The 18,193-nt window shown below is 35.2% G+C and overlaps 1 protein-coding gene across 2 annotated transcripts in view; it reads right to left on the reverse strand.

Annotated features, from left to right (window-relative positions):
• Positions 1–2,835: 2,835 nt before the first annotated feature.
• PAK2 (p21 (RAC1) activated kinase 2) overlaps positions 2,836–18,193 on the reverse strand; it is an 85,004-nt gene continuing 69,646 nt past the window's right edge. For both annotated transcript variants that reach the window (XM_081234790.1, XM_081234789.1), the window contains exons 8-15: positions 17,844–17,907; positions 16,151–16,199; positions 15,541–15,653; positions 14,109–14,226; positions 12,205–12,304; positions 9,665–9,861; positions 7,103–7,240; positions 2,836–6,648 (exon numbers count right to left, since the gene is read on the reverse strand). In XM_081234790.1, coding sequence (XP_081090916.1) covers positions 6,562–6,648; positions 7,103–7,240; positions 9,665–9,861; positions 12,205–12,304; positions 14,109–14,226; positions 15,541–15,653; positions 16,151–16,199; positions 17,844–17,907 — 866 coding nt within the window. In that variant the 3' untranslated portion in view covers positions 2,836–6,561. The remainder of the gene's footprint in view (positions 6,649–7,102; positions 7,241–9,664; positions 9,862–12,204; positions 12,305–14,108; positions 14,227–15,540; positions 15,654–16,150; positions 16,200–17,843; positions 17,908–18,193) is intronic.

Consider the following 18,193-nt stretch of genomic DNA (forward strand, 5'->3'; position numbering starts at 1 on the left):
GAGGGAGTTCCCTGGTGGTCCAGTAGTTAGGACTTGGCGCTTTCCCACTGCCGTGGCCCCGGGTTCAATCCCTGGTTGGGTAACTAAGATACGCAAGCTGCACGGTGAGGCCAAAAAAAAAAATAATAATAATAATAATAATAATAAATAAGTAAATAAGTAAAACAACAAAAAAAGTGATAGTTGATATATGTTCAAAAAAGGGTCAGAGGTAAAATCAAGGAAATTCTCCCAGAAAGTTAAAAAGGCAAAGAGATGGAAAGCAGGAAAGATAAGAAAAACAGGAGATTAATGCTGGAATTCCAGAAAGAAATAACAGGGAAAAAAGTGGCAATTATTAAAAAAATAATACAAGAATTTACCAGAACTGAAGGAAATTACTCTGCTATCATGAAGGCCTGCCAAAAGCTAAACATATAGACCCTCTCCAAGGCATTTCATGGTAAATTTTCAGAACAAAAGCTCCAGAGAGGCAGAAAAATGGGTTACATACACAGATGTTATCAGAAATGGCAGGTTTTTAAGATAATGAAGCAGGGACTTCAAAATTCTCAAGGAAGATTATTTCCAATCTAAAATCCTGTACTATCAATTAAATGTGAGACATTTTCAGACATGCAAGCTCTTAAAAATCTTAACCTATATGCACCCTTCCTCAGGACACTAATGAAAGATGTACTTCTCCAGGACACTAATGAAAGATATACTTCTCCAAAATGAGGAATAAACCAAGCAAAAGGAAACAAAGGATCTAAACTCAGAAGAAAAGTGAAACTGAGTTTCAGATGCCGAGGCCTGTAGAGAAATAGCCCAAACTGGAGCCCTAATCAAGCTCCCGGAAAGAAAAAGGAACTGTCCTTATCCAAGACATTTAATTCTATAGAAAATTGTTTTCAGAGGGCTTTTGTGGTGAGTTTGGAGAAACTTAGTGATAGGAACATAGAAACTTTGAAAGGAAACAAAAAGACAAAATTAACAATAAGAAAAGCAAAGAGTTGCACAAGAAATGACATGTGATAATAAATTACTCAACTCAAATGAACAACAGTCCCACATAGTCATAAGGTAAAAACTGACTGCTAATCAAATAAAACTTTGCCACCTTTCTTAATTGAGAGACTAGAGGGAGTAGAAATGGGAAAATGGGATGGTATAATAGTAACTAAATTCTCAACTGTCATAACAGGAAGTTTCCAGAAAAAGTAAAATACAGAAATGTCAAGAAATACCTGTAGGACTTCGCTGGTGGCTCAGTGGTTAAGAATCCGCCTGCCAATGCAGGGGACACAGGTTTGAGCCCCGGTCCGGGAAGATCCCACATGCCGTGTGTGCCACAACTACTGAGCCTGCGTGCTGCAACTACTGCAGCCTGTGCGCCTAGAGCCCGTGCTCCGCAACAAGAGAAGCCACTGCAATGAGAAGCCCACGCACTGCAACAAAGAGTAGCCCCCGCTCGCCGCAACTAGAGAAAGCCCGTGTTGCAACAACTAGGACCAAACACAGCCAAAATAAATAAATAAATAAAATTAATTTAAAAAAAACCCAAACAAAAACCGAAATAAAAAAAGTTAAAAAAAAGAAATACCTGTATAAGTATATAATATAGAAATCTGAAAATTAATGCATGCTAAAACCAGCTCAAAGTTAAACGCAGATGCCTCTGTGGAGCAGGACTCTGCAGTGAGAAAGTCTGCAGCTGGGGACTGACACTATTTATAATGACTCCTTTAAGATTATCTTTTTAATCTGTGCATATTATTTTGTTAAAGACCTAAAATAAAGGTCAAAAAAGACCTTTCCCTTCATTGTTCTACTCTTCCTCCTCTTCAAAAGATAAAAACTTGTTAAATGATTTGCATAAAAAATAATTCCCTAATTTAAAAAAAGTCACAAATGTCAAAATAGTAGTAATGCATGTGTTAAGCTCCTACAAATAGTGCTTTTCAATAAAATCAATCATCTAGGCATTTTTGAACTTTTCTTAGGCAAATGTTTTGGGCATTTGCTATAGTTTAAGAAATACAGGGCTTCCCTGGTGGCGCAGTGGTTGAGAGTCCGCCTGCCGATGCAGGGGACACGGGTTCGTGCCCCGGTCCGGGAAGATCCCACATGCCCCGGAGCGGCTGGGCCCGTGAGCCATGCCCGCTGGGCCTGCGTGTCCGGAGCCTGTGCTCCGCAACGGGAGAGGCCACAACAGTGGGAGGCCCGCGTATCACAAAAAAAAAAAAAAAAAAAAAAAAAAGAAATACAAATGGCAGAATAGCACAAAGCAGTTTTATAGTGTAACGAATATATTTTATGCAGTCATTGCCTACATCCCCCACTCCAGGCTAAAAAATGTATAATTTTGCTTTTTCATAGTGAACTCTCTATAATGCACCTGTTCTCCATGTCAGCATATCCAACATTCAAATTAAATGCATATAATGAAGTGATGCCTTAACGTATGGCACTTTTAAAGATTTCTTGGTGCATTTAACACAAAAATCCTAGTAAGATTCTTATTACTTCACCTAGGTAAGCATTAGAATTTCAGGCCAAATTACTGAAGGTATTTCAACAGATCAGAAGTGCTTCCCTGGGTCTGATAGCCAGAACATTTTGAACAAATTTATTCTGAAACTGATTTAAAAGAGCGAAGGCTCATGCTTATTACTCATTAATTTTTGAAAACCTTTCTAATTTGGAGCTCTGTAATATATTCATGGTGCCATGACATGTTTAAAAAACATTCATCCCTAAAGAATACTAGAACATTCTTTGAAAACCTATTACACTTATTCTTTTAAGCTATTCTGATCTAAAGAAAGAATTAAAGTTTAGGAAAAGGGAAAATGAACATTTAAAAAAGTTTATTTCTAGCCCTGAAAGAACAAAATTATTGAACAAGGTCATCAAATACAGCAGTTAATGTCAATGTAACAATTAAATAATTGAATGGGATTAAATTAAAAATAAAAGTCAATATAAAATTTGAAGACAAAACAGAAAAGACAAGTTACTTTCACTTAGTTCCATTTCTATCTAACAAAAACAAAAACAAAACAAACAAACAAAAACCACACAAGACATTCCTACCAAAGATGTTTGACAGAATTATCATACATTTCTTTCTCATTTGGCAACATTCTAGAATGGTGAATGAGAAAGACTTCAGTTCTCTCAAGGCTAGGCCAGTGCTTGGTTCTCCTTTGTAATTCCCACAATATCTACCACAGTGTCTTTGTCAAAGTGGTCAATAAATGTGTTACTGAGAAATAAAATCAGTGTGTGTGTGTGTGTATTTTTCCCCCTTTCTTACACATATACACACACTGTGGAAAAACTGATTTTAGTTGTTTATTGTGGGAGCAGTTGAGACAAGGAAGACAATCTGCTTTCTGTATTACTATAATTTCACTAAAAAAAAACCCAGAAGAATCTTAATCCGGATTTTAGCTATATTCCATAATGATTTTTTGACATTTCACTGGATATGGATCTCAGTATATTTAAAAACTTTTAGATTAAAAAACTGATGCAAATTTAAGCACCCATTGTTTTTTCTAACTATAGCTACTGCCTGATCAGATCTAAAATTATTCTGGCTAGAATACAGTATATATAAACAAACATGTATTTATGTGAGCCCTACAAAGAAATACTCATAGGTAGTTTTAAATTGCTTATTAAAGGCACAGGTCATTTAGGACTGGTGGTAACTAGATACATTTTAAGCAGGAGAAGAGAATTTGTATTGTGTGCCAGGCACTCAACACATGAAAACAGAGTTGTGTTAGCCTTAGTTTCTTATGCTAGCACAATCACTCTACTTGTTTACTATTCTATGTAGGATGAAATATTCAATATTTTCATGGTTTCCCAGTTTTAACTGTCCCTAAAAGCAGCAAAAGGAACAAGAGGAGAAGGAAACTTTTAGACTGCCAGAGAGTCTGAAATATAATAAATACTACAGTAATATTGTCTTAATAACAAAAGAGGACTACTAAGGTAATTTTTAGATTTAAATGGGAATTTTCATTCTAAAGTAATGACAAAAAGGTAAATACAAAAGGCAGTTATTAAAAAAAACCCATGAATCTTGATTCAGATATAATTTTTCTTGCAACAACATGTGAACATTTTAATTTAAAATTAATAAATCACAATTCTGTATTGCTTTTAAGATTAAGATTATTCAAAAATTGACACATTTCAGAATTAACCAAAGTACATTTCTATTACAAGTTAGTTTATCCAAGTAAGTAAAGAATAAACCACAGCGTAGCTCCCTTAACCTAGGAGTCAGGTTTTAATGACAAAGTCCGTTGCCAGCAATGGACATGCAGGTAACCATCAAGCAAGTTGTAAATACAAACCCCAAACTGCTCCTATAAACTGAAAAGACCTTTGTTGAGTCACAGGCATAAAAATGGGGCATTGGCACTGCATTCAGTGAATATGGTCTTTATGACTTACGCATGGAAATGCCTTCTAGAGTGGTCATGAGGATCACAGTCTTATACCATCTAGTTGGTTTTCTATTTCACTGGTAGAATCTTCTTTATCATAATCCATCCAGACAACTATTTACAAAGAATGTTCAAATCTGGAACTCAACAGACACTGTAGCTTTCCACCAGAAATAAACCAGCTTATTTCTGTAATGTAATTTAGTAATAGCTGTAGAAGGCCAACGTAATCCAGAGAAAAATGAAATCAAGAATCAAATTGAAAACAGAGACTATTAAGTGCTCTAGATACAAGTTTCACTAATTATCTTATTTTTATGAAAACCTTCCTGTATTACCAATTAAAAAAAAAACCCACCAGCCATTTCTATCCTTATACCTGTATCTTAACAGAGATATGATGGGACTGATAGGAAATAAAACTCATATTAAGTTCTCCTAATGTACTCCAAAACATCAAAATTATTTTTATTCATGATTTGTACTATTGCAGGATGGCAAGTAGGTGTGAAGTCAATTAGGAGCGAATGGTGGGAACAAAAAGCCAGAACCAAAGCACATATTTTTCTCTTTCATGTGGCTCTTGGCATGTCAGAAGGGACAATACTGCCTCCAAAAGCCAAACAATTAAAATGATGAGAGAAGAAGAAGGGAGGAGGGGAAGGGAGAAGAGAGGGCACTCTAATAATTAATGTTACAGGTCACAGACCTTTTTTAAATCTTTAAAATAAAAAATGTATTGCTATCAACAAGCACATTTCATTATTCTTTCTTTCTCCAGTTTTTTACATGAATATTATTTACTTATTTGAAAAAAATTTAAAGTAACTCAACATCTCAAATGACCCATGAATTTACCAAGAAGTACTTTGTCACTTAAGTTCTCACAGACAGTAAAAATGTTGGTAATGGGCTGGGAACAATGTTTATAACAAATCTCTACAGTTTACTGGTCAGAAACTGCATCTCTAAGTAACTGACATTTCTCTTTCATGAATATAATCTTATCTATTTTAGAGCTCACCAAGGTTCAAGCCTCTCACTTTGTCTCTGCTAGCTCCAAATATTTTTTACCTTTAAATGGAAAAAAAAAGGTTAACTTTTAAATTCTGAAAATTCAATGGTTATTACATTATTTACCATGGGAAGTGGGGGAGGAGTAGGGTGAGAAGGAGTTAATTAAAAAAACAAACTAGCTAAAATTACAACATATACAGAAACTTATTTCCAAAATGAAGGGAAAAAAAAAGGGGAAATTAGCGGCACAAACCAAAGTCCTGAAGCCAAATCTGAAGAGGACACAGAAAGAAAAACAAAGTGTAAGAAAGTAGAGTCAATGGGATTCTTTTTCTGTTTCAATGATTTAGTTATAAATATAGATTATTAGTCTTCTCTCTATACATGTAACAAATGCCAAACAATTATTATGAAATTTTTAAAACTGATTCTTTCACATTTGTTAAAAAAGGTAAAAATCACATTCTTTTCTTCCCTTCCTTCAGTTCAAATTCTGAACTGAAATATTACATGTAACAATAGCTGGTTCTAACTTCTATACAAAGTTAAACCATATTGAACTCCTTTGCCGATATAAGGAGCTACATAATTTCTATCACACTTGCCTCCAATTTAGGCATAAGAAACATTTCTCAAAGCAACTCAAAAGGAGCAAGTCAAGGAAAAGAAAGTTATGAAGAAGAGAGAAAAGAAGACTAGCAGATAAAACACATACTCTGAAAAACTCAAATCTGCCATTCAAGTACTGAGAATACCCCAAAAGGGACAATGAATGGGATCTATTATAATGAAGTCAGCAAAATAAAATGCAAATCTCAAGCATGATAAATGGCCCTGATGGGCTTTCTGCTGAAAGATGTAAGGCTAGTGATTCAGTCCACAATTCCTTTTGGACCCTAAAGAAGGGATTCAATAGAAAGTTGTCATTCTGTTCTGCAATTTTTTCTTGGTTGTCTTCAGAAAATAGTAGCTTGTTTTTTTTCCTCCATGTTATGTAGACCATTTCTTTAAACCCCAAAAGAATAATAATTTTCATATATTAAAAGATTCTTTTAGAAAATGGAAAAAAGAATATGAGGCCACGGCAATGATGTTAACGGTTACTCTTCATTGCTTCTTTAGCTGCCATGATCAGTGGTGTCAAGCTGGATAATGGTTTGGCCAGTTTCAGGAAGGGATGCTGTCAGAAAGAGTGGGGGAAAATAAATGTAAATGTCACCAGTTTAGAAGCCAAATATTTCAATTAAGCCCTAAAGACTACTTTATGGATCATAATTTATTTAACAAGTACATATTTCAGTACTTATATAAAATCAACATAATCACTACATCACTTTTATGGTTGAAAGTGTAGTCTTTTTAGTTTTTCTCATATTATAAAATCTCAGTTAAATGACCCAGATACCCATGCCTGCAATGAACTGGTTTGAGAACTGGTAATATGAAAAACTCATACATTTATCCCAGTATTATGGGTATTTTATTCCCAGCAGATAAAATCCTGAACTGCAGCAGCTGCCATGCTGCTGGTAATGAATGAATAGTGAAATGTAATTATTAACTCTATGTAAACTTTCTGCCGGTTACTCAAAAAAGTCAACTTTTCCCCAAAATAGTATTATTTCCAAATTCACCTGTAACAATTCTCTGGCTGAACCCCTTTTCTCCACATCCATCTCCAAACATCGATTTAAGAAATCCCGAAATATTGGGGAAAGTTTCTCTGGGTTTTGAAGTTCTGGGGTTCCATTAGTCGCTATCAGGTACAAGGCCTAAGAATAGAAGAACAACTCTGACATACTTAAGAGAGCTCAACAAAGTTAGAGAGTACTTTAAAGTTTATGGATCTTTTACATATTTAAAGACAACTGTCATACACACTAAAGTGTGGTTATTATTTCTACCCATTTTGATTAGATATTTTTCACTTTATTTTTAGATATTACATTTCCCTGACTTCTTTTTCAAAATTATCTTCACCTTTTTCTTTTTTTGGATTATAAATACATACTGATAAATAAAACTACCACTATAATAAAATGGTATAAAGAAAAATGACCACAATCCCACCATCCACATATAGTATCCCATTTATCTTTCTTAAGATTTTTTTTCCAAGTCATACCACATTTCAAAACAATGGGATTTGCTGAAACCGCTTTAAGAAATTTTAAATTAACTATATCTGTATAGCTATAGGTGAACAGGTGGAACACATAGGATTTTTAAGGCAATGAAAATACTCTTTAAGATACTTTTATAATGGACACGTTATTCAGTATACAATTGTCCAAACCCACGATATATGACATCAAGAGTGAACCCTAATGTAAACTACAGACGCTGAATGATAATGATGTATCAGTGTAGGTTCAATGATGGTAAGAAATATACCCTCTGTGAGGGATGGTGATAATGGGGGAGGTTATGCATGTGTAGGGGGAGAGGGCATATGGGAAATCTCTGTACTTTTCTCTCAATATTGCTGTGAACATGAAACTGCTCTAAAAAAAGTCTTAAAGAAAAAAAAAACCCGAAACAAACCTAGCTATATCCCACCCTCATCATTACTATCAATAATAACAGATTAGATCTACAAAATTATTTTAATGGCTGAATTGAATAGTGTCTTATTATATGGGTGCTTCATAATTTAGTCAGTCACCTTTGGAAAATCTTTGTATTCTTTATGTAATTCTCTGACTATTTTCTTTGAATTCCTAGAAATGGAATTAAAAAAAACAAAAAACCTCAATAGACATTTTTTTTTTTTTTTTTTTGCGGTCCGCGGGCCTCTCACTGTTGTGGCCTCTCCCGTTGCGGAGCATAGGCTCTGGACGCGCAGGTTCAGCGGCCATGGCTCACAGGCCCAGCCGCTCCGCGGCATGTGGGATCCTCCCGGACCGGGGCATGAACCCATGTCCCCTGCATCGGCAGGCGGACTCTCAACCACTGCGCCACCAGGGAAGCCCCCTCAATAGACTTTTTAAAAGAAGTTTTAGATGTACAGAAAATTGAGCAGATAGTACACAGCTCCCATATACCACCCCTACACACATACACACACACACACACACACACACACACACACACACACACAGAGTTCCCCCCTTATTAAAATCGTATATTAGTACGGTACACTTTGTTACAAGTGATGAACCAATACTGACACACTTTCATTAAACATAAGTCTGTAGTTTACATTGGGGTTCACTCTTTGTACTGCACAGTTCTATGGGTTTTGACAAATGTACAGTGTCATGCAACTACCATTATAGTATCATACAGAATACTTTCACTGCCCTAAAAATTCCCTGTGTTCCACCTATTGGTTATTATGAATAATGCTGCCATGAACATTTGTGTACAAGTTCTTGGGTGGATGAATGCTTTTAATTTTCTTCGTTATTTACCTAGCAGTTGAACTGCCAAGTCACATGGTAACTCAAAGTTAATTTTTACAGGAACTGTCAAACTGTTTTCCAAAGTGCTGTACCATTTTACATTTCCAGTAGCAGTGTATGAGGGTTCCAATTTCTTCACATTCTCACCAACACTTATCATTGTCTGCCTTTTTGATTACAGTCACTCTAGTAAGGGTGAAGTGATCTTGTTGAGGCTTTGATTTGCATTTCCTTATTAACTACTGATATTGAGTCATATATGATAATTTAAAAGAAGTAAAAGGTAAAAGAGAAAGAAAGATGGAACTCTCCACCTCAGCTGCTGGAATACGTACATAACTGTTTAAAGTCTACTGACTTCATCTGTTTCTCAGAACCCTCACTCTTTTGTTTGAATATGGGCTCTAACACTGCCATCTACACAGCCTTCTCATAGATGTGATCCTGCTTTCCTCTTTGTACCTGGGGGTACAGAGGCCAAGGTTCAAAGTCAACAACCTGAAAGATATATCTAGAATCCCTTAATTCTGCAGAAAAGTGACCGAATTCTTACTTATGTGCAAATTTAGAAACCATTCAGCTTACCAAAAATTCACAAACTCTTTACCTAACACATTCAACTCAATAAGCCAGAAGCAAATGATTTTTAGACGTAGAGTGAGGGCAGAGACTAGGTTTTATCAACTTCGTATCCTAAATTCTTGGCCAGTGCCTGGCAAAAGCAAGGTCTAAATAAATGATTTAAAGAAAATTATTTTTCTTAAAATAAGGCTGGTGCTTAATTGGTCTTACCCTCAAAGGATTTTCATTGAGATATGGAGGCTCTCCTTCTACCATCTCAATAGCCATAATACCCAGAGACCAGATGTCAACCTTAGGGCCATAAGCTTTCCGTGTAACCACCTCTGGTGCCATCCAGTATGGCGTTCCAACCATAGTACTTCGCTTGCTCTGCTCAGGGGTGATCTGGGCACAGAAACCAAAGTCAGCTATAAAACAAAATAAAACATCTTGAGTTAATGGTGTCCATGGGTTGTTTAAGAGTTTACTTAATATGACTTAACTAATTACATTTGAGTCTTCAGCCTCTTAATTTTTAAGAATGTATTAATAAAGAAAACCAGAATGGGCTTACAAATATTTTGATGATGTTATATACTCTCACTTTTTAACTTTTACTTCCCACAAGTAGAGCGTAAATTATCAGGAAACATTTTTTTTTTTTTTTTTTTTTTGGCGGTACGCAGGCCTCTCATTGTTGTGGCCTCTCCCGTTGCGGAGCACAGGCTCCAGACGCGCAGGCTCAGCGGCCATGTCTCACGGGCCCAGCTGCTCCGCGGCATGTGGGATCTTCCCGGACCGGGGCACGAACCCATGTCCCCTGTATCGGCAGGCAGACTCTCAACCACTGCGCCACCAGGGAAGCCCTATCAGGAAGCCTCTTATTCTAAATAATTCTATCCTAAGAATTTTAATAAAGTTGAAAAAAGTCTAAAAGAAAAAGTCACCAAAGCTGGACACCAAAACTATGTCCACTGTGAATCAGGCAAAGGTCAGGAAGTAGAAATTACTTTTGAAGAAAATAAACAGAAGCTAGAATTAATAATAATATGCATCCGACTCAGCAGAGTGCCTAGGAAAAGAACATGTTTAACTGCAACTGTACCTACAAGGTCTTCACCAGCATTAGTCTATTCCAACCACCTCATTTTATAACTGAAGAGCAGAATGCCTAATTTAGTACCCAGTATTAATTTAGTGGAAAAGTCAAGATGAGACTCTAGAATTTTTTCCTTCCTTCTACTGTTAAACCCATTCTACTCCATATGTAAATACTGTTAACATTTAGGTTGGTAAGCTTTAGACTTTTCGTTATGCATTTCCAAATGTACAAATAATACCCGTGAACCGATTGGTTTATTTTACCTAGTTAGGATATTTTGTAAACTGTTTTTCAAAACCTATTTTTTTAGATATCTTTCCATATTAGTACATTAACCCACCACATTATTATAACTACACAACTTCACGGAAAATAAAAATACCATAATGTATTTAACCATTTCTGTACTACTAGACATTTAAGATATTGTTGGTTTTTCTTTACAAGGTTGCAGAGAACATTTTTGTACTTATTGCTGTGCATATGTTCAGTAATTCTATAGGAGAGAATCCTAAAAGAGCAACTGTTAGGTCAAATCATAACATCTACAGCTAAAATGAGTGCTTATAACTGTTCCAAGTATAATAACTCATAAGAATTAACATACCTCATGATAACTTTATGAGACAGGCATATTTACTACTATTATGATTTCCATTTACAAATGGGGAAACTGAGGCATACATATTTTTAGATAACTTATCCAATATCATTCATCTAGTAAGTTGTAGAGCCATGGTAACATATTATCCAAAAAAGTCAAATTTAGTTTACCTGTGTATCCACCAAAAATGTATGAGAATGTCAATTTCTAGTTTTCCCACTAAAATTACAATTATTAACTATATATTCTGACCATCTGACAGAACCTGTGGGTCCCCTTTCTTGTGGTTGAATAACCTTTGGAGGATCTATCTTAAAAAAAGATGTTGAAAAAGGAGTCAAACTCTCTAGGCAAACAGAAGAAAACGTTTTTGGTCTCTTGATCTAAGAAATGCCTTGAATTTTGCATAGTTGGAGAAACCTCACTAGAAGGTCTTCTTGAATCCTCCAGAGGACATGGATGGAACTGAGATTATAACCAGCAGAGGAAAGGAGTTTTTTTTTTTTTTTCCCATGACTCTACCATGTCTGATACAGAAGTTAATTAGGGAGAGGTTTACACATGGTTTTTTTCAGACCTTGTCATCTCTGACATAAGGGTCGTACAGCCCTCCCCCAATTAGGCCACCATCTACCAAATCCAGAGAAAGATGAACAGCATAATGACAAAAACCTACCCCAACAGGTAGCAGAGATAAATCCAAGTTTATGTTTGGAAGACAGCACCAACATTATAATAGTCCCAGACACTGTTCCTCAGTGCTTTACATTTTTACTACTCAGAAGAATTCTCTAAGATAGGTACTGTTATTTTCCTTATCATACAAATGAGAAAATGGACACAAAAAGAGATTACGTAACTCACCCACAATTATTCAGCAAGTAGTAGCAGATCCGCTATTTAAACTCAAGCTGTCCAGCTGACAGCCCATATCTTTTTACTACTATTCTCCCCCCCTCCATGTATTGTCATAAAAATGTTAATAGCAGAAGAGGGTTTTCACTTAAACAAAAGGCAGAAAATTGTAAGTAACATATAAATGTTATTTGTTCACTTGTTACTCACTAAGTTTAACAGATCCTTCCATGCCCAAAAGCACATTGTCACTCTTGATGTCTCTGTGGATCACTTGATTAGCATGTAAAAACTCCAATGCCTGTAAACACTGAACAGGAGAAAAACACCTATCAATGAAACAGTCCCTGAAAAGTCTAAGGGAAGTTCACATACACTATTTATGACCTGAGCACCACCTCTAGTAACCAGCAGAAGACACTCTAATAATACATTTATGAAGAAAAAAAATCCTGTCACATGCAGTTATGAAAATAGGACACCTTAAATAATTAGGTCCCCCTCTTCCCACTCTCTGCTCTTATCCAGAGACAATTATTAAATAATGTCTTATCTAGTCCTATTTCTGCCACAGATTATTTAATACCATAGAATATCACTTAGTCTTCAATGTTCTCATTTATGAAAGGGTGGGTGGGTCTACATGATTTCTAGGTCTGCTCAGGTTTAAATGCCGAAAGGTATGCAGTACTTGGTAAAGATGCACAAGGCTTTTAAGAAATCATGTCAACAGTAAAGGATAAACTTGTTATCATTCTCATTTGAATCTGAAATATGCCGAAGTCTAATCAATGTAAGCCACTGCGGGTCTGGTTCTCTCCAGCTGTTCAAAACTATGTAAAATGTTTTCTTCATTTCTCCTATGGTAGGTTTTACATAAAGCTATACCCACACCCTAGACACCCATGATGATCCTAGACACCACTACCCTCTTAAGCCGTATTTCAGAAAGCACTGAGTCAAAAGAGCCGAAGAACTGCTCTCACTTCCTTAAAAACAAGAATGAAATTCAGTTTTAAAAATCTGCTTGCTATGTTTTTTTTAATGTAACTGAGTATAAATTGTAACTTGGAAAAGGTTGTTTTTATTTCTTACCCCCACTAAAGTATAACAACAAATAAAGTCTGTACATCATTAATAACAAAAGTCTCATTCAAAATACTCTACTATTCAAAGAAAAAAACCAGATTAACTGTGTATTACTGCAATACATTTACCAAGCATTTAAGCAGATTCCTGAAAAGGACAAATCCCCAGAAAAATACTTGTGTAAACAAATAGAAACAAATGTTATCACAATTAGAGGAACTACTAAAATAATTTTATATTGATTATGAAAAAAAATTATTGGAAAAACAAATTAAGTATAAATAGATAAATCCTTAAGTTTTTATCAGCTTTTAAGTGATCAAACATTCTTTGTTAAGGGATATATTATTGTTTCTCTCCTGAGTCAAGAGGGCTCCCCTTAGGTGAAGCATAATTACATTAGAATTAAAAGTTTCAAAGAATACTTTTTAAAAAACACCTAATAAAAGCTGAAAAAGGAAAAACATCACATATACTGTTCTTACATGAACAAAGTTTAAAATTTACTTATAATTCACTGTAAAAATGCTGAAAGCCAAGTCACAGGAAACATAATAGTCGTAAGAACTTTTACAATTTTGTCCTTTGTGACAATGATTCCTAGGATATTCGAAGAAAGTACTGTTGCAGTTTTAATGACAATAAGCAAATCATTAACCTAAGTCTCATCTGTAGGAAAAGATTACATGGAAGAAAGAAAGGCTCATTTTTGGCTTAGATGTAGGCAATGTGGCAGAATTCTACTAGCCTAAGCAAACAGTATGTCTCAAATTCATTAATGAATATCATCTCATTGGTCACCTTTAATGAGATCGATAAAGCCACAAGTAAACTTATTAATTAATACTTAGGGTGAAGATGTGTACCACTTTGTCCTTGTTTCCACTGTTTAGGGGTGTATTTTTAATGGCACTCCCTCTCACCCTTAAAAGTATCCTGCTTGGATAATAACTAAAAATTTGCCTTTTTTCACATCCTCTTAACCACATTGTTACTGTAACTTTTCAAAAAGGGAGCAAACTCACCTCTCTGCATACAGCAGCAATCTGTGCTTCATCCATGCAGGTCTCTGTTACAACATCAGTAAGTGATCCCCCAGCGAGGTACTCCATTACCACAAACAATTCGTCTCCCACCAGGTAACTAAAAAAAGAACATACAAAATACATTCACACTTTCACTTTTTCTAAACATGTGGCACTCTATATTGAAGAATTCAAATGTTAGGATCCTAATTAAAGAAACTAGAAAGCTGGTAGCTTTGACAGCTGGGAAGAAAACTGAAAAGTTGCTATGGAACAGCACACACAAAAAATAACTGAGGGTCATTATGATTTTCCCAAATCACTTTAAAATTTTGCCCACAATTCTAACTTGAGTGTATACATAGATTATTCCAATTCAAATAATCTTGTATGGCAGGAATGATTTGTCCTGTTCTACAGATGAAGAGAAGGAGGCTTGGAAAGGCTAAGTAACTCATCCAAGGTCACACAGCCAGTAAGTGACAGAACCAGAACCTGAAGCCAAGCACAACTGATTCCAAAGCTTATGGCTTATTTTAACCACCATGCTTTACTGACTTGAAATACTATTTTAAAAAGCAGAGAAATGTACCTGGAAAGTTTCTTTCTGTTAACATGGTCCCCAGAGCTAGCCCTAAAGTCTAAAAATGTGTTTTCTTTTAACCCATTCAAAACAAATTTAAATATGGAAATTAAAAAAAATCACCCATGATTCCCTATCTCCAGTACAATCACTACTATAATTTTCATTTATTTTTCTACAATTCTTCTTTCATTCACATATATGTAACTGCTTAAAAAAAAAAACAGATGTAAGGTAATTCCCTGGCGGTCCACTGGTTAGGACTCTGCGCTCTCACTGCCGAGGGCTCGGGTTCAAGCCCTGGTTGGGGAACTAAAATCCCATATGCCACATGGTGCAGCCAAAAATAAAAAAAAAAATTAAAAATTTAAAAAATTAAAAATGTAAGATACATAATTTTCTCTTCTACTTTTTGTTCTGCTATTTAACATCAATTCCTAAATTAAGTGAGGTTTTGATAAACATGCTATTTGCCCATGAAAGACAAAATTTGAAATCAAAATTGACTTGAAAGTTTAAAAACTGTGTGGCCGGTCACCTCTGTCAGTCAAGACATGAGTCATAGCCAACGTTTCCTCAATGTTTCTGCTTCTGATCATTTGTAATTCGTATGAGCACCAGCAGCAATGTCCTTCATTTAACTGCCTTCTCTCGCTTGCCAAGTGATAGCTATGTAGAAAAAGGACCTTCTAAACTGTAATACGCTGTTTTTACCTCTCCTCCTCCTTCAAGTTTATTTTTCAGTGTTGACACTCAACCTTAGTCTAACTAAACTGGCTAGCCCCCAAAACCATGAGACTTAAAATTTCAACATTTTTCTCCCAATGTTTAAGAAATATTTATATTTACCTGTCTAAGAAGTTAACTATGTTGGGATTCTTTAATTCTTTCATCACCAGAATCTCATTAATGATTAATTCCTTCTTTGGCTGTTTCTGTAAATTAATCTGCTTAATAGCAACCTATGATGGAAACAGGAAAAAAAAAAAGTCAGAACAAGTTTCCTAATACTCTTAGAAAATTACAAACACAGATCAGTTAATAATCGAATTTATTACATTATATTACATTATAATCTCATTTATAATGAGATTATAATTTACTCACAGGCAGTACTTTAACTTCCACACTGCCTATGCACAATTCTTTGTAATACACAGAGCTTAAATATTTTTAGGTTTCTCTTGAAATCTAAATGCAAGGTTAGCCCAGTGCCAGGAATTAATCTTCTTTTCATCCCAAGCTGGGAAAATAATTTTTAAAATATTTATTTATGAAACCAAACACATAATTACTTCTTTTTTCCCCTCAATAAGGAAAGTGCTATAAAATTACCTAGAGTAATTCTTTCAACATATTCAACTGCAAGAGATTCCTTATTGATTATTCACAGGCAGATCTAGTTTCTTCCCATATTAAAAGCTAATGGTAACACCCAGAAGTATGAAAAAGTAGCTACCTCTTGTCCCAATGCCACATCAGTAGCAGTGAAAACTGTGCCAGAAGCCCTAGGGAAAAAAAGACACAACCAGATTTAAGGTTTCGAAATCATTCCCATTTATAACATCCAAAGACTTTATACTCAGAACAACTAAAAAGAGGTTAAAGAACGTTTAAGATTGAACATCCTTAAAAGAAGTAAAAGCAAAAACAAAGGGGGAAAAAATAAGAAAAAGAGGCAATTCTTGTGGCCAAAACTTATGTTAGAAATTTGTCATAAATTTCAGATCTACAAAAATACAGAAAAAAGATACAGAAAAGAAAGAAAAAAGTCACATATACTCATGGATCGACTGCCCTGTTTAAGAAACAAAGAACTACAAATAAATTTGAAGGTTCTTATGTGCCCTGTCCAAAGGCATCCTACCTCCTCTCTAAAGTAATCTATATTGGGTATTTATTCTGTATTTGATGTGCATCATTTACATGTATTTCTCTATACTTTATTAGGCCCATAGGTGTGTACCGCTATAGCAAATGTTTCATATAATTTTTTAACTTCAGATAAATGATTTCATTTTATGTATTTTCCTGTAATTTGCTTTTTTAATTCAACACTGGATTGGGGATGGTCATCCATATGGATAGGTGTTATCCTTCTTCATTTGTAATTATTACATATATTATCCAGTATACTATTTACAATTTATCCATTCTCAGGCAGAAGAATATTAACATGATTCTCAATTTCTTGTTATTAAAACCTGTGCTGCAAGTGAATTTGTTGTTTTTTTGTTTGTTTGTTTGTTTGTTTGTTTTTTGCGGTATGTGGGCCTCTCACTATCATGGCCTCTCCTGTTGCGGAGCACAGGCTCCGGACGCGCAGGCCCAGCGGCCATGGCTCACGGGCCCAGCCGCTCCGCGGCATGTGGGATCCTCCCGGACCGGGGCACGAACCCGTGTCCCCTGCATCGGCAGGCAGACTCCCAACCACTGCGCCACCAGGGAAGCCCGTGAATTTGGTTTTTAAAAAGAAATTCATAAGGAAGTTTTCAAAAAGACTCAAGCTCACTTTCTAAACTCACAGAACACCTTCCAGAGATTAATAACATTAAAAATTCAAGATGTTCATTTGCTCCCAAGCAACAGAAAAAAAGATTTCAGTTAGCATAGTTTAAAAATACAAATTATTGGGAATTCCCTGGAGGTGCAGTGGTTAGGACTCCGCGTTTCCACTGCAGGAGGCCTGGGTTCAATCCCTGCTCGGGGAACTAAGATCCCATGACCCATGTGGCACAGCCAAATAATAATAATAATAATTAAAAAAAAAACACAAATCATTGAACAAAACCAGAAGATCAGTAGAATTAAATATCCATACTTAATGACGTGATTCAAATGCAGGTTTTTTAAACTATAATCCTGTAGTAAATTTTCTTACTGTCTTCTAAATATTTGCCGGGCAATTTTCCCACCCATCTAATTTCTTATCACCAACGGAAAATAACACTTAAGAAGAAACAATGTACAATCACTGCTAAGTAGTACAGTATTTTAATAGCATCTAGAAATAAACGTATTACTTATTTACACAAATACAAGGATACTACTCATAGAATACCAGAAGTGCTCAATGTCACAGGCAAAAGAGATATCATGCTGGACACCCAGGAAATAATGAATATTCTGGTAATACAGTCACAAATACTTACCCTTGCCCAATTTTTTCATATCTTGTGTATTTTTTCTTAGGGTCTCCTATGCTTACAATAGTTCCTATTTTAAACAAAAACAACAAAAAGTTGGAAACTCAGTCAAGCATTTAAAAATTATAAACTAATTCTGATAACATTATTTCTTTTAATAACCTCCACTGATTTTAGAAGTTTTCAAACATAACACTTTCAAAAATAATGTATGTTTCAAACACAAAACACTAAAGAAACAATTAATAAAAATAAAAAAGCATCAGAAGCAAGAAGACACATTATTTCCACTAGGTTAGACCTCCTAACTAATGTCTTGATTATCCCACCTTCTCAAAAATGACCATGTTTTAGAA

Source organism: Mesoplodon bidens, assembly GCF_964165515.1.
Source record: "Mesoplodon bidens genome assembly, chromosome: 5".
NCBI classification, from domain to species: domain Eukaryota; kingdom Metazoa; phylum Chordata; class Mammalia; order Artiodactyla; family Ziphiidae; genus Mesoplodon; species Mesoplodon bidens.